General features: G+C 37.4%; 1 protein-coding gene across 1 annotated transcript; it reads left to right on the top strand.

Annotated features, from left to right (window-relative positions):
* The first annotated feature begins 263 nt into the window (after positions 1 to 263).
* Positions 264 to 20,927, top strand: ccdc3b (coiled-coil domain containing 3b). The gene is made up of 3 exons (XM_079392876.1): positions 264 to 926; positions 7,011 to 7,185; positions 18,251 to 20,927. Exons 1-3 carry the CDS (start codon positions 571 to 573, stop codon positions 18,527 to 18,529), a joined length of 810 nt encoding a protein of 269 aa, XP_079249002.1. The 5' UTR covers positions 264 to 570; the 3' UTR covers positions 18,530 to 20,927.
* The last annotated feature ends 4,410 nt before the right edge of the window (positions 20,928 to 25,337 follow it).

Here is a 25,337-nt window from a genome sequence, read left to right on the forward strand (position 1 = left end):
ATTAAGAATATCTCCAGTTAATTTTGTGGTGGAAATGATTTAATATGGACATTATTTAATGTAACATGTTTAATCATAATACAGTGACACCAAATAACAGAAGATCATGTTGCTGTATTGAAAACTCGGTGTCACATTGTTAATAATAATAATAATAATACTTGTTTTTCACTGATTCCTTGGAGCGCACATTGCTCGGCGTGAAATGAAAGCAGAACTGAAGCTCTTGCGATTGTTTTCTGCTGCAGATGTAATAGCTGAGCGTCACTAAAATGTTCTTCATAAACCGCGCAGCGTAATGCGCAGAGCGCTCAGGGAAGAATGGAAAGGAATAAGCCCTATAGATCAATCTAAATTCAAAGATATGAATTATACCCTATTAATAGAAAAAAATATTTTAAACTGTCTTTAATATCATCGCGTATCTTTTACTGCATTTGAGCGTTTGGATATTACTTGCATTTTACGCGGACCTGGATGAGTCTTTTTTTCTAGAGGAATATCAGAGTGAACCGCGCGGAATTGCTTTTAGTTTAGGCAGTTTGCACGAGTAAGGTAAGGTTGCATATCATGGGCACTCTACTGGCATTAATATTAGCGCTCTCCATGAGCGCATCATGGGGATGCCAACTGCCCCACGACTGGAGACCTCAGACGGAAGCGTGCCGCGCAGAGCTGGCGGAGATCATAGTCTTTGCCAAGGTGCTCGCTCTCCATAAGGAGTCTTACAGCGTGTTCAACTACCTGCCGTGGCAGTACGACACGGATCTATTCTTTTCCGCGGAGATCGAGCTGTTATGCGATCAGGCATGGGGCAGCATGCTGGAAGTGCCAGCCGGGTCCAGGTTCAATGTCAGCGGGTTGGGATATTTCCCCTGCTACACATACAGTGTCATGGAGAACAACTCATACTATTTCTTTTTAAGGTAAGATTAAATGTCAGTAAGGATCTGATCATGTTAAAGATGCACTTAGTGATGTTTTGTTTTAAAAAATAATAATAAGGTTAACAAAATGCAAAAATAAAATAAAGAATCGGACTAAGATGAAGAGCTGAAGATTCCATACATAACATTAACATAACACCTATATACTCATATGCTGTACACACAACTAATAAACAGGTTTAGTGTGAAGTGAATACTTTAAAGTTTAACATGAGTCTGAGTCACTACTATTTGAGAGCACTTATAAATCACATCAGTTGGCTTATTAAGGATGACGTTTTACATTTTAGATCATATAAAGTGTGTTGTTTTTTTTTAGTTGTTCATTTTGAATGAACAAAAGTTGTTTTGTGACATTGGCATGGAACTGGACATGAGCTGGCTTCAAACAATAATTTCCCTTGAGCATAGGACCTAACTATCAGAGCATTGGCTTGGCTACAACTGTGCACAACTGTCTGAGATCTGTGCTCATTGTCATCTTAGAACTTAAGCTTCTATTTGCCCTTGGTTGGGTTACGTTAATGCATGGTCCACCAGGGATATTCACAAAGAATGAATACTGTGCCAAACAACCAAGATCTCCCTCTATTTTCTTTCATAATGAATGGAAAATGGTTAACCTTGTGTATTATGATCATGAATCCTGTGTAAAATCATCAAAACATTTGTCAGACTTAATAAGCTCTGGCTTGTCTTTGTTTCTATGTTTATAGTGGGGATGAAATCACATTTTTAGATGAACTTACAAAGGATGAGGTAGTTAACAAACAATAAAAGTACAGCCCATTTGGATAGAGATCAATCAGTATGATTCAATATTGTTGTGATTTCACTTTTTCTCAAAGACACTTTTGAAGTGATTCATAGTAATAGCGTAAGGCTTAAATCTGTTGACCTTTTTATTTTTTTTTACTTGCATTTCCTGTCTCACGCTATGGTCCGATCAGTTAAACTGAAGAATGTTTAACTCCCTCATATGTGCTGTGCTGGATTTATCACACTCAGCACTTTTCTGACCAAGTCGTTTACTGTGATAGGCAGCAACTCACATGCATAATGTAAACTGATAACCTGTTTTACAAAAGCAATATTGCTTGTTGGGACCATGAAACAGCTGTTACTAATAGTTTCCAAAAATGTGCATAAACAATATACACAGAGAAAACCTGCAGGCATATGAGGTTGGTTCTTGAACTATTGCCACTTTTGTCTTTTTTTAAATTCAACTCTCTTTACAAATACTGTGGCTGTGTTTGGGATTATTTTTGTTGTCGAAATAGAGCAAAAACAGGCAATATGGTGTCTAAAATGCAAGTCTCTTAATTTTCTTGTTTATTGAACTGTTGTAAAAATATACTGTATATATATATACAGTGCCCTCCAAAAGTATTGGAGTGAGGCCAATTCCTTTATTTTTTCTATAGACTGTAAACATTTGGGTTTGACATCAAAACATTTCAGCTTTTTTTTCAGGTATTTTGGATCTGGATCTGATACACAACTTAGAAGATAGCACCTTTTGTTTGAACCCACCTATTTTTCATGTATACACGGTAGGAGTGTTTTGTTTGGTTTTTGGCTAAATACTGATAATGTCAAATCGCACATCGTTAAAACAACAATTACGATACTGTCGCGGACGATATCGCACACCCTGCACCACTGTCTTTTTGGCTAATTTGTGCAAAACCTTTTGCTAAACTGCCAAAGCTTAATTTTAACCACCAATGCAATGATGCAAGTATTTACCTTACCTCTACATGCTTGCCAAGTTGCGAAGAGTTGATGTCAAGATATTTAAAAGCTAGTATGTTTGGTCTCCCTAGGCAAACCCAGCTTACACTGCATAATAGAGCATAAACATGGCCAGGGGTTCACTTAATTACCTTCGAGTTCAACTTCAGCAGAATACGACGGGGTTTGGTTTTCAGCTGGGTCTGCACCACTAACGCCTGTCTTGTCCGTCTGCATCTTTCTTGTGATTTTAGCGCTAGTTTGTTCTCCTGCCCATTATATACTGCAGTAGTTTCCATTTTTGTTTTACTCAGTAATGAATGTGTTTTAAAATGTAGCGAAGTGCAGTACTTCAAACAAAATATACTTAAGTAAAAGCAAAATTACAGATTTAAAAAATACTTTAAAAAGTAGAAGTACACAAAAAAGCTACTCAATTACAGTAACGCGAGAAAATGTAATTCATTACTTTCCACTTCTGCCTAACCCCAACAGTCTCTACATTAGCCATGATCTCTTAAAGCGCTTGAGGTGTTGAGCTTGTGGATACACATTTTGTCCAGTTTCCATTACACCACTGTTCCTTTGTTTCATTTCGTCACTGACATTGAATTATACACTCATTTCAGGTCATTGTTTTTAAAGTTACTATCAGTGGCGAGCCCATGCTTGGATGACCAATGCTTTTGTAAATCTGATGCTAAATTCTTACTAATCTGGATTTTGGAAACACTGTTTAAAGACGTTGGATTATCTCTCATTTTCTGGTCTCCTATATTTACAGTAAAACCTTTGAAACATGCCATAATGTCATTCCGTGGACATATTCACATAGTGTTCATGAGTTACTGTTCCTGTTACTCTCCAGCATGTTTCACTTAGAGTGCTGCAAGAGAACACTGACATTGTAATACAATAGCTTTGTTTGAGGAACAGTCTAAGAACAGGCTAATATTTAAGAAATTATTCATGTTATGAACTTACATACAAATTACTTACAAATCTTGTTATGTTCTACATTTTTAAACTGGCACATCATATTTTTTTTTTTCTTCATAAATATGAACAAATATCACTGTCAATAATGTCAAACCGAGGTGTCAGGGTATGAAAATTAATACTTGCATTTCAACTACTGACTTTAATTAGGCTATACTCCATGAGTCCTAAATTAATGAGTTGTATGTACCATGTTCGTGTTACATTTATTATGCTTTTTTTGGTCATTTTTGAAGCTCAAAAACCACTCATTGCACTTAAATGACATTTAAGACATTCTGTGCTTTCTTTTGGTGTTCCAACAGAAAACCTTGCTTCATTACACATGCACAACTTTTCTTCTCTGCCTTTTAATGTCCCATATGTCATGAGTCTAAGCCATGAACCAATCAGACAGCTGGTTCTAGTTTGGCAAGACAATTCTCACCAGTCAAACCATCAAAAGCCTGAGAAACTGGAGACACTCTGCATGGAAACAATAATTAATGCAATGTGGTACACAGAACAGCTACATTAAGGTTCCCTTGAGAGTCTATTTATTTTAGGGTGGTCAGTGAATTAAAAAGGTTATATCCCGAAGACGCATGGAAATGTGTAGGATAACAGGGGGAACCCATCTGGAAGTTATTGGTTTTTAGTTAGCATTATGGTATTTTAGCAGAGTTGGTGGCACTTGTAAACACTGCTTTGAAAAAAAAAAAAATGTAGGGAGATGTTTGCGCATTTTTTTTTTTTTTACCACATTTACCAAGTTTTGAGAAATGTATTATATTGCATAAACTACACAAACTTCATACCACCTCACATCCAATAGTACACCAGAACGTTATAACAAAAAGAGGCACTTTCATTTAGCAAATATTCAACGCCTTGCCAGTAAGAATGTGTTTACTGAATATTTATCTCTTACTCATAGATCCTCTTTTAGATGCTCAGAAAAGTGTAACAATCTGTCTTTTGGAATGTATATAGAACATTTCTTTCTGGCCTTCATTTTCCTTTAAGGAATAGTTCTGCTAGAAATGAAAATTATGTAATGATTTTCTCACCGTCACATCTTTCTAAAAACACCAAAGAATATAAAAAGAAAATTTGAAGGATCTACACACTCTTGAAACTACGGTTCACAATTACCATGTCAAGCTTCAAAATAATAGCCTTTCTAATGCATTAGAGTTATTTATATGCCCTAATGCTCTTTACGTTGCTCAACACCCATGGTCACTATGAACTGTCAGTGTATGAAAAAGAGAAGCGTGTACATTCTTCAAAATATATATTCACAGAAAACTAACAGCAGACCAATTTTCTGAAGCTGAAACTCAAGTTGAAATGGCCTTCCAGACCAAGACACTTCAGTCCAAAATATTCTGGAGCTCAGCTGAAATCCATCTGAGAATTCTGGAACTCTTTTTGGATCTAGATATTCCAAGTCTGACATTGAGCACAGGTTCTGTAAAAGCCCCTGAGCTTCTGATGCCCCTCTAAAGAGGCTGAATTACATCCAGATGGAAAGACTCTCTGCTGTCAAGGTCCAAAGCCAATGTTTCCGTCAAGGAAAAGGGGATATGAAAGCCAGGTGGAAAACTATTCACCTCAAAACCGTCTCCCTCACTGTGAGCAACAGTGTTTTGAAGCCAACATACATATATATATATATATATATCCCCAAACATATAGTGTCAAACAAGTAGTAATTTTCCAGACTGTTCATTAAACTGTTAAAACGTGCAACAAATGCCTCTTGGGAATTCTGTCTCTCTAACATACACACATGCATTAACTTGTCATTTGTTTGGAGTAACTGTGTTTTTCTTTTCCCAAACTAAAATTGAAGAAAAAAAAAAAAAAAAAAAAAAAAATATATATATATATATATATATATATTGATGATTACAAGTGAGTGCTGCAAACCATTCAGCTTGCAAAAAATAAATGTTCCTGCAGGCTGATTGCAGCTGAATCACACATCAAATGTAGGAGGACAAGCGTAGTGGAGAGTCCTTTTGAAGAGAGTGTCTCATTTCCTCACTTTGTGCCAATATAACCATGGTTTTTGTATTAATATTTTTAAAACCACCCTTGAAACTTTGATAAAAGACTTTCCTCATTTCCTCTCTGCTGGGAGGTGTGGGTGGTTGTGTGTGTGTGTGTGTGTGCTGATGTGTGAAAGTTTGCAAGACTGCAGGCTGAAACAGCAAGACACCAGCCAAAGAACAGCTTTGTACGCCAATCACAAGCAATGAATTCTTTGCTCACACAGCTACAGAGACAAGAGAAAGAACAAAGAGAAAATAATAGACCTCAATAAGCTATGCGTATAATTCCCGGGACACCACACACTGTAAAATTAACCTCTTATGTTGATTACATATGTTTTTACTTAAATATTTTTCTTTAAACATAATATGTTTGCTAATGCTTTAGCAAATATAAAAATATAATAGCAGCCCAAATGCAAACCCACGCATGGAAAGAACACAAATAGAGCTGTCCCAGCATACCCTTTATTGGTACCTCCCCTCTCCTTGGCCGCTTGCCTGCCTAAAAATATATGGGTCATTGACATTAAGTGTACCAAATGGTCATGAACTATTACATTGCTGATGCCCACACAGGAGAAACAAAAATGCGTAACGAGTGTGAAACTTTTGTTATATAGTATGATTTTGTAGTGGTATTATTGTATCTCATGTTTGATACACACCCTATGGCATGCGTGAACATGACAACAGGCTGAAATTTTACATTATAAAGTAAGATTTTACATGTTTCTGCTAAGGTGTTGCTATGATGTTCAGAATGGTTTTGAACATGCTAATGTAACGGCCAGCTGGTAAGAGCGGCGAACGTAAACCTCACTCCCCTCATTTCAAGAGCTGCACTATGATGTTAGAGGCTGTAGTCTTTAGCGTCCTTGTTAGTGTGCCTGCTTCCCATGCTGGAAATGCCAGTTCGAATACCACTCAGAGTGAGTGAGGGGAGTAAAACCGGAGGGGTTACACTAAGTTTTCTAAAGTAGTTTCTACTAGTTGGTTGGTTACTGTCTCAAATTAGTCAAAATAGTCACCCAAAGCTCTGTAATATTCTGGGGTTTGGATGTGACCTTTTTTTTGCTAATTTATCATGCACTTCATACAATTGTAGGATAATGCATCATCCACTTACAATTGTAAGCCACACCTTTTAATAATTATGATAATTTATCATCGATGTCCATAGTATAGACCATGTGGTAAGTTATTGGCGTGTGTTCAAATAATATAATATTCCAGGCATAACAATTATTTATCATAGTAATGTAGTTTTTGTTGCATTTCTTCTCAGGATGGATGACAACTACAGCATCATTCCACACGGAGTCAACTTCCAAGACCCCATCTTCCCTGACACGCCGGAGAACCATCGCATGTTTGCCAGCTTATTCCAGTTTTCCAACTGCACAGCTGGCACACAGGTTCACATGTACACCCCAGACTGGGAGGTACAGGAGGACAACAGAGTGAGCCACTTTTAATGTATTAATACAATAACAACAACAGCAACAACAACAATAATAATAATAATAAACAGTGGATGTAACCGTCACCTGTTCTGACTGATGCATGAAGCATTAGAGAGACATATTTTCAATCATGCCCTGTCCTTGCTTGCAGTGTGCTTGTCTGTGTGCACATTTATGGATAGTATTAGTGAGGCAGACACTTCATAGTGAGCAAAGAAGTGTGGAAATCTTGCTTGTTTGGGTCTTTTGCTTGTCTGTTTGTGGTTCTCTCGGCTAATGGAAATGGATGAGGGACTCTAACAGACATCTTTTTGGCTATTGCATGTTGAACACAAATATCAACATAGCAGTAGATTAGAAGATGTGCCTAAACATCAGCTAGTCTTCCACAGAAATCTTGCTAGAATAAGTGGGCAACATATTTTGAGAATCCAAACCTACAGACATTTTCAAACCTATATTTTACTGTGAACTGGTGCTCACCATTAAGTGTAGCTTATGTCTGGGTCCAAATCTCAAGAGAATTAATATAAATGATTGCTGGGATATTAACATTCCTCTCTGGACATCTTTACTTCTTTACTTTTTAATTTGCCTTGGGAGAACATGTTTCTTATATTGTTGGTCGTGGTATGTTTAAACTCTAAACCAGAAGTTCTCAGCTTTGAATCAGAACTCTGCATTGGGTTGTAAGGGATTTCTAAGAAAATATTCTTACTGATTGTATATTTTTAATAGGTATATATATATATATATATATATATATATATATATATATATATATATATATATATATATATATATATATATATATATATATATAGTCGTGGTAAGAATTATTGGCACCCTTGGTAAATATGATCAAAGAAGGCTGTGAAAATTAATCTGCATTGTTAATCCTTTTGATCTTTTATTTAAAATATTCACGAAAATCTAACCTTTCATTGGAGAATAAGAATTTAAAATGGGAGGAAATATCATTATGAAATAAATGTTTTTCTCTAATACACATTGGCCACAATTAACGGCACCCTTTTATTCAACACTTTTTGAAACCTCCATTTGCCAGTTTAACAGCTCTAAATTTTCTCCTATAATGCCTGATGAGGTTAGAGAACACCTGACAAAAGATCAGAGACCATTCCTTCATCAAGAATCTCTCAAGATCCTTCAGATTCACAGCTCCATCATGGTGCTTCTTCTCTTCAGTTCACCTCACTCATTTTAGTCAATAATCAGTATTATTTGTATAGCCCTTTTAACAATGCAAATTGTGTCAAAACAGCTTTACATCAGCTTTATATCAGCTTTACAGTATTTAGACGGGGAAATAGTTTGTCAAAATAGTGTCATTCTACTCTGACCAGACAAAATCAGCAGTTAAAATCTAGGCTAAAACAGAATCAGATTGTGCAAAGGACTCATCTGGTTCCTGTGGTCTTGTCCTGATGGCCGTCTAGGAGACAGGGTCTTCACTACACAGTACATCAGGTGTTTTGGGAAGTGTTCCTGGTTCCGGTTGACCTAATTAATGCAGCCTAACAATCCTTTAACGGATTTGAATTATAGAAATGCGATAGTGTATTATGTGTAAGCCAGGTTAAAGAAATGGGTCTTTAATCTAGATTTAAACTGACAGAGTGTGTCTGCTTCCCGAACAGTGTTAGGTAGATTGTTCCAGAGTTTGGGCGCTAAATAGGAAAACGATCTCCCGCCCGCAGTTGATTTTGATATTCTAGGTATTATCAAATGGCCAGAGTTTTGAGATCGCAGCGGACGTGAAAGACTATAATGCGATAAGAGCTCACTCAAATACTGAGGTGCCAAACCATTCAGGGCCTTATAGATAATTAGCAAGATCTTAAAATGTATACAATGTTTAATACGGAGCCAGTGCAGTGTTGACAGAACCGGGCTAATGTGGTCATACTTCCTGGTTCTAGTAAGAACTCTAGCTGCTGCATTTTGAACCAGCTGGAGTTTGTTTATTAAACATGCAGAACAACCACCTAATAAAGCATTACAATAATCTAGCCTCGAAGTCATGAACGCATTAATTAATGTTTCTGCATTTGACATTGAGAGCATATGTAATTTAGATAAATTTTTAAGATGGAAAAATGCAGTTTTACAAATGCTAGAAACTTGTTTTTCGAAGGAAATATTGCTATCAAAAAGTACGCCTAGGTTCCTAGCTGATGACGAAGAATTTACAGAGCAGCCATTCAAGTATTAGACAGTAATCTAGGTTATTGCATGCAAAAGCTTTTGGTCCAATAATTAACACCTCTGTTTTTTCAGAATTTAGCAGTAAGAAATTGCTAGTCATCCAGTTTTTGATATCAACTATACATTCCGTTAGTTTTGCAAATTGGTAAGTTTCATCATGTCGCAAATAAATATAGAGCTGGGTATCATCAGCATAACAGTGAAAGCTAACACCATGTTTCCTAATGATATCTCCCAAGGGTAAAATGTAAAGCATGAAAGGTAAGGGGCCAAGTACTGAGTCTTGAGGTACTCCATACTACAAATGTGATTGGTATGATACCTCTTAATTTACTGCCACAAATTGATGGTGGTCAGATAAGTACAATTTGAACCATGCCAGTGCACTTTCTCTAATGCCAACATAATTTTCTAGTCTATTTAAAAGAATGTTGTGGTCGATAGTGTCAAACGCGGCACTAAGATCCAGTAGCACTAACAGAGAGATACAACAACGATCAGATGATAAAAGCAGGTCGTTTGTAACTCTAATGAGAGCAGTCTCAGTACTATGGTCTAAAACCTGACTGGAAATCCTCACATATATCATTTTTCTCTAAGAAGGAACATAGTTGTGATGATACTACCTTTTCTAATAACTTTCTATAATATTTTTTACAGGGTCCAGGTCAGAGGACTGGAATGGCCATAGCAGAAGCTTGGTCTTGTGCCCAGTGGCCCATTTTTGTGTTGTTTTTGAGGTTTGTGTTTGGATTATTGTCGGATTGGAAGATCCAAACATGGTCCATTGTAATATTTCTAACCGAGTCAGTCACTTGCTGATGTTTTATCTGTTGGTATTTGATAGAATCCATGATGCCATGTACCTAAACAAGATTTCCAGGACCTCCAGCAGAAATATATAAAAATACAGCAGTATATTTCATTGTACACATGGGGTACTTTTTTATCCCTGTGTGCACCAAACCCATCTTTTGAGTGTTTGCTGCTAAAAAGCTATTTTTTTTAGTTTCATCTGACCACAGAAGCCAGTCCCATTTGAAGTTCCAGTCGTGTCTGATAACTGAATATGCTGGTTTGTTTTTGGATGAGTGAGGATAATTTTTCTTGAAATCCTCCCTAACAACATGTGGTGATGTAGTGGCTGTTTGACAATTTTTTTAAGGTTTTCTGACCCCGAAACCTCTACAGTTCTCCAGCTGTGGTCCTTGAAGAGTCTTTGGCCACTCAAATTCTCCTCCTCACCGTGCATTAGGACGATATAGACACATGTCGTCTTCCAGGCAGATTCGTAACATTTTCTGTTGATTGGAAATTCTTAATTATTGCCCTGATGGTGGAAATGGGAATTTTCACTGCTCTTTTCTTAAAGCCACTTCACTAATTTGTGAAGCTCAATTATCTTTTGCTGCGCATCAAAAATATATTCTTTGTTTTTTCTCATTGTGATGGATGATTAAGGGAATTTGGACTTTGTTGTCCCTCCTATTTATATTTCTGTGAAACAGGAAGCCATGGCTGTATAATTTCATGTTCATAATCCCCCTGGAGTGCTCAAAATTGTAAATATGAATGGAAATATAGTTCAGAGATATTTTACTCATAAGAATTTCTAGGGGTACCAATAATTGTGTCCAACATGTATTTGAGAAAAAAACATTTATTTCATAATGAGATTTTCCCCCATTTTCAATTGTTTTAGTTCAATGAAAGGTTAGATTTTTGTGATTTTTAAAAAAAATTAAAGATCAAGGGCCCGTTTCAGAAAGGAGGTTAAGTGAAAACTCTGAGTATGTTAACCCTGAAATCAGGGAAACTCTGGGTTTTCGGTTTCAAAATGGGAGGTTTGTCAAACCCGAGAAAGCAGGGTAAGTCAAGCCCGTTTCTGAAAGAGAGGTAACTTATATTCCGAGTCAGTTACCGTAGTAACTTACTCTGTGAACCTAACCTGGTCGGGAGCAGGTTTTCTTCGGTAAACCCAGAGTTTCTTTCGGTCTCCTCCCCCTTTTTATAGTGTTAGCGAAGTTTAAATACCTTATTCATTCATTCACGCTGCAAAATAGATTTTCTTACTAAGTATTTTTGTCTTATTTCAAGTACAAATATAAAAAAAAATCTTAATATGCATCTTATATAATTGTCTATATTTAGTCTTTTTTTCCTGGGGGATTTTCCTTTTAAGTGCCTTTTACATAAAACAAGTAAAATTGTCCGCCATAGGGTAAGAAAAATAATGTTAATGCAAACGGAAACAAGAATACTTTTAATTTCTTACCCTATTGGAAGATAATTTGCAAAATAAGAAAAATGCACTTTAAAACATCGGAGATGCAGAGCACATTATAAGTCCACTGTATGCAGATTCTAAGGAAAGTGTGCATCCCTCTCACACCCATTTTGACAATTTTTTCCTGGGCACAAATCCGTCAAAGAGGGGTTTCACAGGACTGTAGGTCAGTGGTATAAAAATTGGTTTAAATGAGGCTGATCTGATAAATGATGTTCACTTGATAACATCATTCTGTGACGTCTGGAAGTAACCCAATAATCCGAATTTCCTTCAGGACTTCCAGTGTGGAAGCTTGGATGCACTGATGACAAGCATATCCCCACCATCGCACCTTCTGAAAATGAAACCGATTACTTTATGGAATGGAAGGATGCCAGATGGAAGGGTAGTATAAGCCATAACCACCACCACAGCTGTTAAATAAACAAATTAGTCACAATTTTTTGGTCATCTTTATTTCCTAATACAAAAGAAAAAGTTATTTTTATAAGTTACTTTTGGATTTTAGAAATCTTCCAATACTTGACCATCTCCTCTTCATCTGTCAGTGGTGCAGGTTCTCCCCCCTTTTTGGGAGCCTCTGCCTTCTTGCTGTCGACAAGTCAGTAGTTAATTTTATTATTGTAATTAAGAAATGTAACAGGTTGGATTAGAGAATATTTAATTATGTGAAAAAAGCTGCAGCGCATTGAAATAGACACTGAATGATATTTAATGTCAAAAGTCATGTAGCCCACACCCATGAACCTTTCATGTTTAAAGCTTTACCTTGATTGAATTGTGTTTTTATACTTCATTACACTACTGTCTTTTTCTTTCTTTCTTTTTTTTGTGATCATGAGATACCATTAAAATGAATTTTGGTTCAATAATTTATAGTTTTCACCTCTGATATTATAAAAGTTATTGGCAGTTATTAAGAATTAAAGCTATGCATTGACGGAAGTACGCACGCTGATGTCTTTTTGGCGGGAGCTGTTGCCATGGTGAATCGTGATTTCGGCGCTCCGCTGATCATGACTTTTCATAGTCATGGTGCACGAGCTTAACTCAGAGTCAACCTACTCAGAGTTGAGTAAACTAACTCAGTTCAGCTGTTTTGTAACCGAAAACTCAGAGTTCCCTGTCTCAGAGTAAGTCAACTCTGAGTTCATGTTTAAACTCAGAGTTGGTTGAACCTTCTTATTGAAACGGGCCCCAAAAGGATTAATAATGCAGGTTTATTTTCAGAGCCTTCTTTGATCATATTTGCCAAGGGTGCCAATAATTCTGACCATAACTGTATGTGTGTGTATATATATATATATATATATATATATGCACAGTATCTCATAGAAGTGTGTACTCACATTTTTGTAAATATTTTTTAGCACTTTGCTACAATGTAAATTAGTGAGTGTACAGCTTGTGTAACAGTGTACATTTTCTGTCCCCTCAAAATAACTCAACACACAGGCATTAATGTCTAAACCGCTGGCCACAAAATTGAGTTCATGTCCATGTCCAAATGTCCAAGTTGGGCCCAAAGTGTCAATATTTGGGGAAGTCGTGGCCTAATGGTTAGAGAGTCGGACTCATAATCCAAAGGTTGCGGGTTCGAGTCTCGGGCCAACAGGGATTGTAGGTGGGGGGAGTGAATGTCCAGCGCTCTCTCCACCCTCAATACCATGACTGAGGTGCCCTTGAGCAAGGCACCGAACCCCCACCTGCTCCCTGGGCGCCGCAGCATAAATGGCTGCCCACTGCTCCGGGTGTGTGTTCACGGTGTGTGTGTGTGTACACTGCTGTGTGTGTGCACGTTGGGTTAAATGCAGAGCACGAATTCCGAGTATGGGTCACCATACTTGGCAGTATGTCACTTCACATATTTTGTGTGGCCACCATTATTTTACAGGACCGTCTTAACCCTCTTGGGCACGGAGTTCACCAGAGCTTCACAGGTTGCCACTGGAGTCCTCTTCGACTCCTCCATGACGACATCATGCAGCCCCAGACCTCCCACCACCATGCTTGACTGTAGGCAAGAACACTTGTCTTTGTATTCCTCACCTGGTTGCTGCCACACACGCTTGACACCATCTGAACCAAATAAGTTTATCTTGGTCTCATCAGACCACAGGACATGGTTCCAGTTCCAGTTCCATGTCCTTACTTTGCTTGTCTTCAGCAAACTGTTTGTGGGCTTTCTTGTGCATCAGCTTTAAAAGAGGCTTCCTTCTGGGACGACAGCCATGAAGTTCAATTTGATGCAGTGTGCGACGTATGGTTTGAGCACTGATAGGCTGACCCCCACCCCTTCAACCTCTGCAGCAATGCTGGCAGCATTCATACGTCTATTTCCCAAACACAATCTCTGGATATGACGCTGAGCAAGTGCACTCGACTTCTTTTGGTCGACCATGGCGAGGCCTGTTCTGAGTGGAACCTGTCCTTTTAAACTGCTGTATGGTCTTGGCCACCGTGCTGCAGCTCAGTTTCAGGGTCTTGGCAATCTTCTTACAGCATACAATTCTTATAGCAACAATTATTTTTTTCAGATCCTCAGACAGTTCTTTGTCATCAGGTGCCATGTTGAACTTCCAGTGACCAGTATGAGAGAGTGAGGGCGATAACACCAAATTTAACACACCTGCTCCCCATTCACACCTGAGACCTTGTAACACTAATGAGTCACATGACACCGGGGAGAGAAAATGGCTAATTGGGCCCAATTTGGACATTTTCACTTACTCACTTTTGTGGCCAGCGGTTTAGACATAAATGGCTGTGTGTTGAGTTATTTTGAGGGGACAGCAAATTTACACTGCTATACAATCTGTACACTCACTACTTTACATTGTAGCAAAGTGTCATTTCTTCAGTGTTGTCACATGAAGATATAATAAAATATTTACGAAAATGTGAGGGTGTACTCACTTCTGTGAGATACTGTATATCGGTCGATGAAGATCAAATGTAGACAGCTAAACACAAGAACGTCTAACACTAATATGTGGAATAGCATTTTGTAGTTCTATGTTCCAGTGGATTATTAACAAATGTACTGGTAAGTCTAGTTTACTCTTCTTCAAGCCTGTATGAATTCATTTTTTTTCCCATGTGGAACAAAAAAGTAAAAAATTAGAAGAATATGCTGCTCTCTCTCTCTCTCTCTCTCTCTCTTTCAATACAATTAAGCAAATTATTTCTAGTACAATTCTTTAAAGGGGTGGTTGGCCATTTTTGGGGGGTTTTTTCTAGGCTTGATTGTGTTTATGGGGTGTAGTCAAACATTTTTTAAAACGTCTCAGGTTATGTATGTAACCCCAGTTCCTCGAAGGAAGGAGACGCTGCGTCCAGAGACACTTTGGGGAACGCCTTCAGTGTGACCGGCTCTGAATACAAATTAAATCTGTCCAATGGATGGCGGGACGTCACGGGCGAGGTGACGTAATGACCAGCTGGCACAAAAGCACGTGCGGTGAAACCGACGTCAGCTTCTAAATTGAAGCAAGCGCTGGCAGGGATACCGGAAGTGTGGCCTCGCGACGCAGCATCTCATTCCTTCGAGGAACTGGGGTTACATACGTAACCTGAGACGTTCCTCTTCAGGAACTCGAGCTGCATCCAGAGACACTTTGGGGAACGAGATACCCACGGCACCAGACTTCCCAATCCCTGCCCCATGTGAGAACGGAAGAGCCTGGAGCGGCTCGCATGTCCAGGCCATATAACCTGACAAAGTCAGCGGCGTAGACCATCCCGCAGCGTTGCAGATGTCCTGAATTGGGACACCTGCGAGAAAGGCCTTGGAGGCCGCCACACTCCTACTGGAATGAACCTGACTCCCATCGGCGAGGGGAGGTCAGAGGACTCATAGGCAATGTGAATGGCATCAACAATCCACTGACTGAGGGTCTGCTGCTTGTTAATAGTAAGGTAGGGATGACCCTGAATAGTCGACGATTCGATGCTTCGATAGGAGGAGCCTGATTCGACTCCCAATCTCACAGTCGACTATTCGCTGGGTGTTATGATCATGCCATTTTGGCTATATGGGGGTGCTCAACGTCTGATTTCACATAGAACTACCGGTTTTCTCCCAATAAGTTAATATACAGCCTATTATGATAATGCTGTAAATAAGAATCTGAAAAGAATGAAGCTTTAAATAAATATTTTAAAGTCTGTGAATAAATCCAACCACCCCTATAGATTTAAGTTTCACTTTCCATAATCCTTGACCAACAGATGAGCATCTTGGCGGCAGGGATTTAAATCTTTAACAAGACTCAAATTGACACAGGCAGAGTGAAAGACTGGATTTTTTTCGATCAGGCAGGGGTACAAGTGATTTCAAAACATTTCAGCCGGTTTATATATATCATGCATATTGTTTATCTCGTAGAGCCTATAAGATGCATTTGGTTGAGTTGCGCTGTAGTAAAGCGCTTTGTTGTACTACGGTTATTATCTCTTCAGGGCAGGACAAACAACAATGCAGAATATTAATAACTATGACTGGGACTGCCATATAGATAACATTATAATGAGAACACCATTATAATAAAACGCTGTGAATTTTTAGAGTTTGGTTGCTGTGTTTCTGCACGTTGTTGCGTGAAAAACACGTCCATAAAAGGAGTTCATTCAGAGCCGCGCAGACATGTTCATGTGCATTCGGCATTTTGTGCAGATAGCCTATAAGTTGTAATATTTATGTTGTATAAATAATGAAGCGTATATGAGATAAGTTAAATCCCATTGATTAATGGGATTTAATCAGTCCTGGTCATCTTCAGCACGCGCAGCTCAAAACAGAAATGCAGAACGGTCTTATTGGCTACATAATGTTATAATGAGAGCACTATTGTAAAAAAATGTATGAATTGTTAGGGTTTCACTGACGTTTAATGTTAACTATCTTTTAGGGCTGCGCAATTAATCGAAATTCAGATTCGATTTCGGCCTCCAACGATTATGAAAATACAGTAATCAAGATAAAGCGATTATTGCACCCCATTCCGCCCCCTTTCCAGCGGTGCCCTTTTGTTCCTGCATAAAAGGCCAATTTTACGTGCAAATCAGTAAAATCATGTAACGAGACTTTTGCAAAATGGGGTTGATTAGATTTATTCTTGTTTTTAAAAGCGTGACAGAGAACATGCGCTTCCTCAGGAAGATTACCGTGTATGCGCTCAGAGACAGAACACAACACGGACATGTAAAGTCATCTTTTAGCACCTAAACGGTCAAATACTCGCAAAAATGTGTCAAAATGCGGTGCTTAGTAATTATTCATGTAAACCCTCATCTGTTATTTAATAAAAGAACGTAAAGAGTTGAGAATACACTGAGAAAATACTTGTGTAACAGTAAATTGGATCCGTGTGGCTCTTAAAGTGACAGTGGGCTATAGTCATGCTGCCGACTGTGTGCTTTATATTAATAATCAAACAACAAAAGAGAAATTCAAAATCACTCACTGTTCTTGACTACTTTTGTAGCTTTAATAAGAAACAAAGGAAGTTTAATTCTTACAGTGAAGACTATGCTGTTTTATTTTACATTAGGTTATTCAATTTCTCTAGTAGGCTGTTAACTGAAGAGCTACTTTAGACTTGCATAAAAAAAAAATTAAAGCACAGTTTGTTTCTTCTGTCTTTTTTATTCTATTGTATTCCCTTGCATTTTTATTACTGGCAGTTTAATTATTTTCAATAATTTTGAGGACCTTTTTTGTTGTTGTTTTTAACTAATGTTAGTTACTCTGGTATTCTACTGTGGTATTGAGAATTGTGACATTTCGCTGGTCTCTAAAATGTAGATGCCATAGCAAACTTTTTAACAGAAAATATATATTTGATATCACTATCTTTAAATAAATCTTTCATATAAAGTTTTGGTCATATGGCCCACTATCGTTTTAAATAATCGTGATTACAATATTGACCAAAATAATCGTGATTATGATTTTTGTCATAATCGAGCAGCCCTACTATCTTTTAATCAAAACATAAAACATTATTTACCCCGTTTGTAGAGTCCGTTACACATTTTCCCTTTGTGTTAACATCAGTAATTATGACTGTTGATTGTCTGACTTGACTCTTGGTAATGTATTTTGCCCCCCAAACATATGATTCGACTATCAGTCGACTATCGGCAAGATTCAAAAATTCCGATTTGACTATGAAAAGCCTTAGTCGGGGACACCCATATAGAAAGGTAGTTGTTAAATTTAGGTACTGGGTAGGATTAGGGATCTAGAATATGGTCATGCAGAATATGTGCTTTATAAGCACTAATAAACAGTCAACATGTTAATAACAGGCATGCTAATAAGCAACTATTACCCATTTTACTTCTGGTAAAAACTATTTATTATTGAAAAAATGTGAGAAGTTCATGATAGTTTTTACTCACTTTAAATTGCCACAAAACATTCTGTATTCTACTGAAGTTTAATTTACACCAGTTTAGTCTAAGTATGGGAGTCAAACAGACGCTTTATATTTTTTTTACTTACCTCTATTGACTTCTTGTTTACTTCAATTCCTTCAGCTATGGTGCTCCAACGTGCAGAAGGCCTTATTTGAGGAGGAAGAGAAAGTCAAAAACCTCTCTCAGAAAGTAAAGGTCCTGGAGAAAGCCAACAATCACCTTAGGGACAAGGTGAAGAACATGAAACGTCTCTTGAGGCAGGCCAAACGTGAGACCAAAGAGCCGGTTCAAAGCTTCAAACAGCTTCATGAAGCTGAACCAGAGTTACCACATCCACAACAGGACACCACCCAGGATCAAAAACCCACTCTCAGGAAAATCCTCCCCAAAAAAGCTTAAGAACTATAAGCCATTCCTGCAGTGGAAGAAACTGGATTATAGAAAATTACAGTGTATTGGAAGATCTAGACTAACTTTTTTTTACTGACTTCAGATGGTTTAGCCAAACAGCTTTTTCATATAAAAGCTACAATAGCAAAAAAAAAATGTTTTCATCCTTTATCAAAATGTGAAAATATTGATACGTTGCAATTTTCAACCACAACATGAGTATAAAGCCAATAAAATCCACAGTTTTTTTTTTGTTTTTGTTTTTTGTGAAAACAAAATCATTCTGACTAGAAGCAGATGTTGTTGTTAATCAGGCAGAGCCTGACAAGATACAGCACAGTGTTTTGAATTTATTTGGACAGGTGTTTATAACGAAATACATTTTGACACAATGTTGCAACACTGGCCTTCAGTCTTCTGAATAAATAAATACATACATACATGTCCAAAAATATTAGCACCCTTGCAATTCTGTCAGAAAATGCAACCCTTCTCTCAGAAAACTGAAATTAATCGCTTCCTGTAACCATGAATGAGTTTCTTACACCTCTGTACTGGAATTTTGGACCACTCTTCTTTTGCAAACTGCTCCAGGTCATTCAGATTTGAAGGATGCCTTCTCCCAACTGCTGTTTTGAGATCTCTCCCCAGGTGTTCTATGCGATTCAGATCTGGATTCATTGCTGGCCATTTCAGAACTCTCCAGCGCTTTGTTTGTAACCATTTCTGAGTGCTTTTTGAAGTGTGTTTTGGGTCATTATCCTGCTGGAAGACCCATGACCTCTGGTGGAGACGCAGCTTTCTGACACTGGCCACTACGTTGCGCCCCAAAATTCTTGGGTAATAATCAGATTTCATGATACCGTTCACACACTCAAGGCATCCAGTGCCAGAAGCAGCAAAGCAACCCCAAAACATCTTTGAACCTCCACCATGTTTGACTGTAGGGACTGTGTTCTTTTCTTTGAAGGCCTCATTTCTTTTTCTGTAAACAGTGCCATGATGTCCTTTGCCAAAAAGCTCTACTTTTGTCTCATCTGTCCACAGTACATTCTCCCAGAAGGATTGCGGATTTGTCACATAAGTTTTGGCAAACTCCTGTCTTGCCTTTTTATGCATATGTATTAGCAGTGGTGTCCTCCTCTGTCTCCTACCATTGCATCCCTTTTAATTCAGATGGCGACGGATAGTGCGAGCTGACACTGCTGTACCTTGTGTCTGCAGATCAGCTTGAATTTGTTTGGAAGTTAATCTGGGTTCTTTATCTACCATTCGAAAAATCCTTCGTTGTAATTTTTAATTAATTTTGCTCCTCTGTCCACATCCAGGGAGGTTAGCTTCAGTGCCATGGGCTGTAAACCCATGATATTATTGAGCACAGTGGACACAGTAACATTAAGATCTCTGGAGATGGACTTGTAGCCTTGAGATCGTCCATGTTTTTCCACATTTTTTTCTCTTAAATCCACAGACAACTCTTTACACTTCTTTCTTTCCTCCATGCTCAGTGTGAAACACAACACTTTTCTCCATTTTAACTGTTTGCAAGTGTGATTTCTGTATTGCCCACACCTGTTACTTGCCACAGGTGTGTCTATACAAATTACAGGAGCATCACATGCTTGAAAAGCAATTATTTCTTACAATTTTGAAAAGGTGCCAATAATTTTGTCCAGTCCATTTTTGAGTTCTGTGGGAAATTTTATCAAGTTTGACTTTTCTTCTCTGTTTTTTTTGTTTTGTTTTGTTTTGTTTTTTGTGTGTGTTGTTGCAGTGCAAACAAAATCAATAAGCACGTGAATACCAAAACATTAGCAATTTGAAAAAATTCTGAGAGAAGTGTTGCATTTTTTTGCCGATATTTTTGGCCATGACTGTACATATATTTAAGAAAATAATCACCCTTTTCCCGTTACTATAGAAGTCTTTCAGCATAAAACTCCAAAAAACATTTACTGTCAAGTGCAAGACAGACCCCAAAAAATCTGGTGTTGAGATTGTGTGTAGAATTGTTTCCATACGTAAAGTCTTATTTGTCATTTTATGGCTAAAATATAACCTTAAGAGTCAATCTACATGATGACCCTGTGGTTTTGGGATCAGCTTTCCTCTTAACATTTGATTCCAATTTTTAATTCCAATGTAATACTTCCAAGTTTTGTATTAGTTTCTTATGACTTTTATAATTGCAAACAGGGTGCTGAGCACTTGATATATGTAATCTTTACTCAGTGTATCATTATCTTAAAGTGAAAATGTTCATCATTTAAAGAACAGTTTTTAAACAGTTCTTTTTGTTAATTTGTTATTTTTGTTTTTATTAATCTGAACTGTCAGTTATTGTTTCCTGTTTAAAACATTCACATGTATGCCAATGAAAAAAATAAATAAATGTCACATTTTCTTTCATTTTTGTCTATTACCTTTTACACTTTTTTTATTCAGTTGAAGTCAAAACTTTACATACACCTTTCAGAATCTGCAAAATGTTAATTATTTGACCAAAATAAGAGGGATCATGATCAACATCAAAATGCATGTTATTGTTTATTTAGTACTGACCTGAATAAGATATTTCACATAAAAGATGTTTACATATAGTCCACAAGAGAAAATAATAGTTGAATTTATAAAAATGACCCTCTTCAAAAGTTTACATAAACACTTAATTCTTAATACTGTGTTGTTACCTGAACGAGCCAAAGCTGTGTTTTTTTGTTTAGTGATAGTTGTTCATGAGTCCCTTGTTTGTCCTGAACAGTTCAACTGCCTGCTGTTCTTCAGAAAAATCCTTCAGGTCCCACAAATTCTTTGGTTTTCCAGCATTTTTGTGTATTTCAACCCTTTCCAACAATGACTGTATGATGTTGAGATTCATCTTTCCACACTGAGGACGACTGAGGGACTCATATGCAGCTATTACAGAAAGTTCAAACGCTCACTGATGCTCCAGAAGGAAAAACCATGCATTAAGAGCCGGGGCGTGAAAACTTTTTGAATTTGAAGATCAAGGTAAATTTAACTTAATTTGTCTTCTGGAAAACATGTAAGTATCTTCTGTAGCTTCTGAAGGGCAGTACTAAATGAAAAAATATGATATTTAGTACTCATCTTCATTCTGTTCAAAAGGCTCTTCATGCATGGCTTCTCCTTCTGGAGCATCAGTGAGCATTTGAACCTTCTGTAATAGTTGCAAATGAGTCCCTCGGTGTAAAAAAGATAGATCTCAAAATCATACATTCATTGTTGGAAAGGGTTCAAATACACAAAAATGCAGGAAAACCAAATAATTTGTGGGACCTGAAGGATTTTTCTGAAGAACAGCAGGCAGTTTAACTGTTCATGACAAACAAGGGACTCATGAACAACTATCACTAAACAAAAAAACACAACTTTGGATCGTTCAGGTAACAACACAGTATTAAGAATCAAGTGCATGTAAACTTTTGAACAGGGTCATTTTTATAAATTCAACTATTAATTTCTCTTGTGGACTATATGTAAACATCGTTTATGTGAAATATCTTATTCAGGTCAGTACTAAATACACAATGACATGCATACTGTATGATCCCTCTTATTTTGGTAAAATAATTAACATTTTGCAGATGCTGAAAGGTGTATGTAAAGTTTTGACTTCAACTGTATATATATATATATAACTTTAAAACTTTTGTTTATTTATATATATATATATAAATCATACAAATGTCTTAAAAGGTGATGTATGTCATTTTTGTCCAAATAATGTTTTCTGGATTGATAATTTCCTTACCCTAAATTTTATACAAGTAAATGAGTTGCTTTGAATAAAAGTGTCTGCCTAATAGTGCAAATATAAATGTCATAGGTGCAGGTATATGGTAAAGTGTTTTGGTTACTTTGATTTATATACAAGCTGTCAAATGTGCTCTTGCCAGGCTATAACCTGAAGTTCATCCAAATGGATATTTTAAAATGATCCAAATTACAGTTTCAACAGGAAGTACTTCAATATAGGATGTGACTATTCATTAATTCATTTAAATGGGCTTGATTGTCCCATTTATTTGGATAAAAGAAGGGTTGATATGTTGCATCCAGAATGTACAATATTTTATTCAGTCCAAGACATCTCACTAGATTATAATTGGATCCATGAGGATTCTGAGACTTGAGAAAGATACACCTTCTTCTCATGTCAAATCTCGGGAATTTGAAGCCCTTGGAGGAACATTGTTTCCAAACACATGCACAAACATTAGCCAAAATTTCTCACTCGGACTTAGAATAATTTTAGACCTTACTGAGGAGACCAAATGGATCATAAAAAGCTTGTCTGGTTTTCTCCCTGTATTTGAGAAATGAAGATCAGTTATGACTTATCCAATGTGATGCTAAACCAAATATAAAGTGCAAAGTGAAAATGTTTCCTCAGATCCCAATCTTTCCTCTAAAGTTTTTTGAACATATTCAAAGAAAAAAAGAAAAGAAAAAATACATACTTAATCATAGATTTGTTATTTTTTTGGCGGATCCGTTGCTTGATTAATTTTTCTCAACGGTATTTCTTGAAAGAATTTAAACCTTAAAAGAATTTACAAAATGTTATCTTTTGCAATCAACCGATAAAAACTGATTTTGCTGTAAATATAGGAAGTGATTTGACATTTATGGACTTCTCATATACTTACAAACCAACAACACAGAAATCAAGCGTAGCGTTATTTCTGGCAGGTCAGGTTAGTCAAGCAAGTGAGTGACTCTTAGCTGATCCCCATATACCTATAGGAATACGACACCCATCTAAGCATCCATATATAAGGGCCTTCAGTATTTTCAGCAGTTTTCGCATTGCTCACTAGCTAATCCCCAACTCTTCCTCTGTTAGTCAGAATTCAGCCTTCAGAGTCTCCTTTGAATCAGACTAATTCTAAAATGTGTACATATATTACTTAACTTATAGTTAAGTGACTTATAACAACAATATCTGCAATACATTTGTTGGTTGTGTTCTGTTTACCCTGGTTATCGCTGCTCTCATCCATGCTCAGGGAGTTCTTGCCCAGAACAGAACCATACCGCCAATCCAAACTGTATGCTAATTGTAAATCATCTTTGACGGTAGTGGTCCTGACAGAACTGACATTTTTAATAATATAAAGATAATGAATAATAAACCCACTTCAAAGACCACTTTTTAAAGCAGTGTATCATAGTGCTGCACGCTGCAAGAATCAGTTTCTCTCCATTAACATGCTTCAAAGAAGACATACACTGCATTTTCAATATAAACTATGTTCTTAGCCAAGCTGCAGAATAGATGTCTTGACAGTATGGTGTGGTGCATTGATCTTCCTTAGAGACTTTATGCTAATGTGGCATGAGAAAAACCCAGTTAATGGCCACGAAGGCCTAACTATTTAGAATAGAATAACTGCAGTTTTAAGAAAACCGACTACGCCACTCTGACACCACGCAGAGAATTATTAATACACTTTATCTTAAGGCACGCACGTCAGTTGCACCAGTAAGGAACAGACATGAAGATCATACAACAATAGTTCTTTATTACTAAAAATCACACAGGTACGAACTGAGCGTACAAGGCAAAACTCGCCACAGCATCTAACCATAAAATACACGTTATGATATCAGAGGAGAAATACAGTCATTCAAAAAGTCAGTCACCACAAAATGAACATACACTAACACATTACATTGAAAGGCTTATCAGCTGAGGGCTAACGAACAAGGAGCCCAACCACACACTTCAGAGTAAACTTATCACTCACACACAAAATCCGTGCGTCTCCCGGCACACAGCACCCAGTGTTCAACCCACCACCAGCACGCGAAGGAAACACGGGAGGATTCCTGGCTGAAGCCCCCAGCATCTAGCAGAAAGTTTACAATTGCTCACACACACCAAATCAAGAAAAATCACAATTAGAATGAATCAAGGCTAAAGCAAGTCAATATAAACAAATAATAATAATAATAATAATAAACAAAAGGAAACTTGACTGAAAACTATTACTCCCACGAACACATAACCTCCAAACAAAGAAAAACAAAAACTACTAACGGAGTCATTCAACGCACATATAACAAACCACACTTACAAATCAGACTAAATCAAACAAACACAATAAAATAGGCTGTAGGACAACGGCGATTCCTCGCATTAAAAACTAACAAAAGGCAGAGGGGAAAGACCTCGAACACCTTGAAAGGGAAACACAATGTTTAAACACCCACAAGAATGCCCAATGTTCTCAACCCAATCAGGAACAGACTTACCCGACGATAAAATTGAGTCACTCGGAACAAACCGTTTTAGATCGCTTGGTCTCGTTTTGATCCTACAGCAACACATTAACTGGTTTGCGTATACCTGAAACGAGCTAAACAAATCATACCCTCTTTTCCAATCAATGCCTCAGCACACAGTACCCGTAACTTCCTATGATAAAGACTTACCCGACGATAGAATCAAACACTCCCAACCGTATCACTTTTAGATCACTTGGTCTCGTTTTGATCCTGCAGCATTGCATAAGCTCATTTACATATGCCTGAAATACACTGAAGTCATACCCACTCGTCAGATTAATACCCAAACACAGTTCCCACAACTTAACGTTACTGCAGTAACAGCTTACCGAACGAAATCGCCATTTCAGGAGCACGCGAAAACCAGTGTACAGCCGCAGTCAAATCACCCGCACGTTGGAAGCAAGTGGGAACCCCCGGATCAATCGGAGATGACGTATGTCTCGACAGGAATGGGAATACACTATTTATAGTCAGATCGGAAGTGATGCGACAGAAGGAA

This window comes from Barbus barbus, assembly GCF_936440315.1.
Source record: "Barbus barbus genome assembly, chromosome: 35".
NCBI classification, from domain to species: domain Eukaryota; kingdom Metazoa; phylum Chordata; class Actinopteri; order Cypriniformes; family Cyprinidae; genus Barbus; species Barbus barbus.

What these genes read in the sequence shown, in the direction of transcription:
- ccdc3b (XM_079392876.1), top strand. Translation starts at nt 571, where the DNA reads ATGGGCACTCTACTGGCATTAATATTAGCGCTCTCCATGAGCGCATCA. An exon ending in TCATACTATTTCTTTTTAAG is followed by an intron (nt 927 to 7,010) that starts GTAAGATTAAAT and finishes ATTTCTTCTCAG; the next exon opens with GATGGATGACAACTACAGCA. An exon ending in AGGTACAGGAGGACAACAGA is followed by an intron (nt 7,186 to 18,250) that starts GTGAGCCACTTT and finishes CAATTCCTTCAG; the next exon opens with CTATGGTGCTCCAACGTGCA.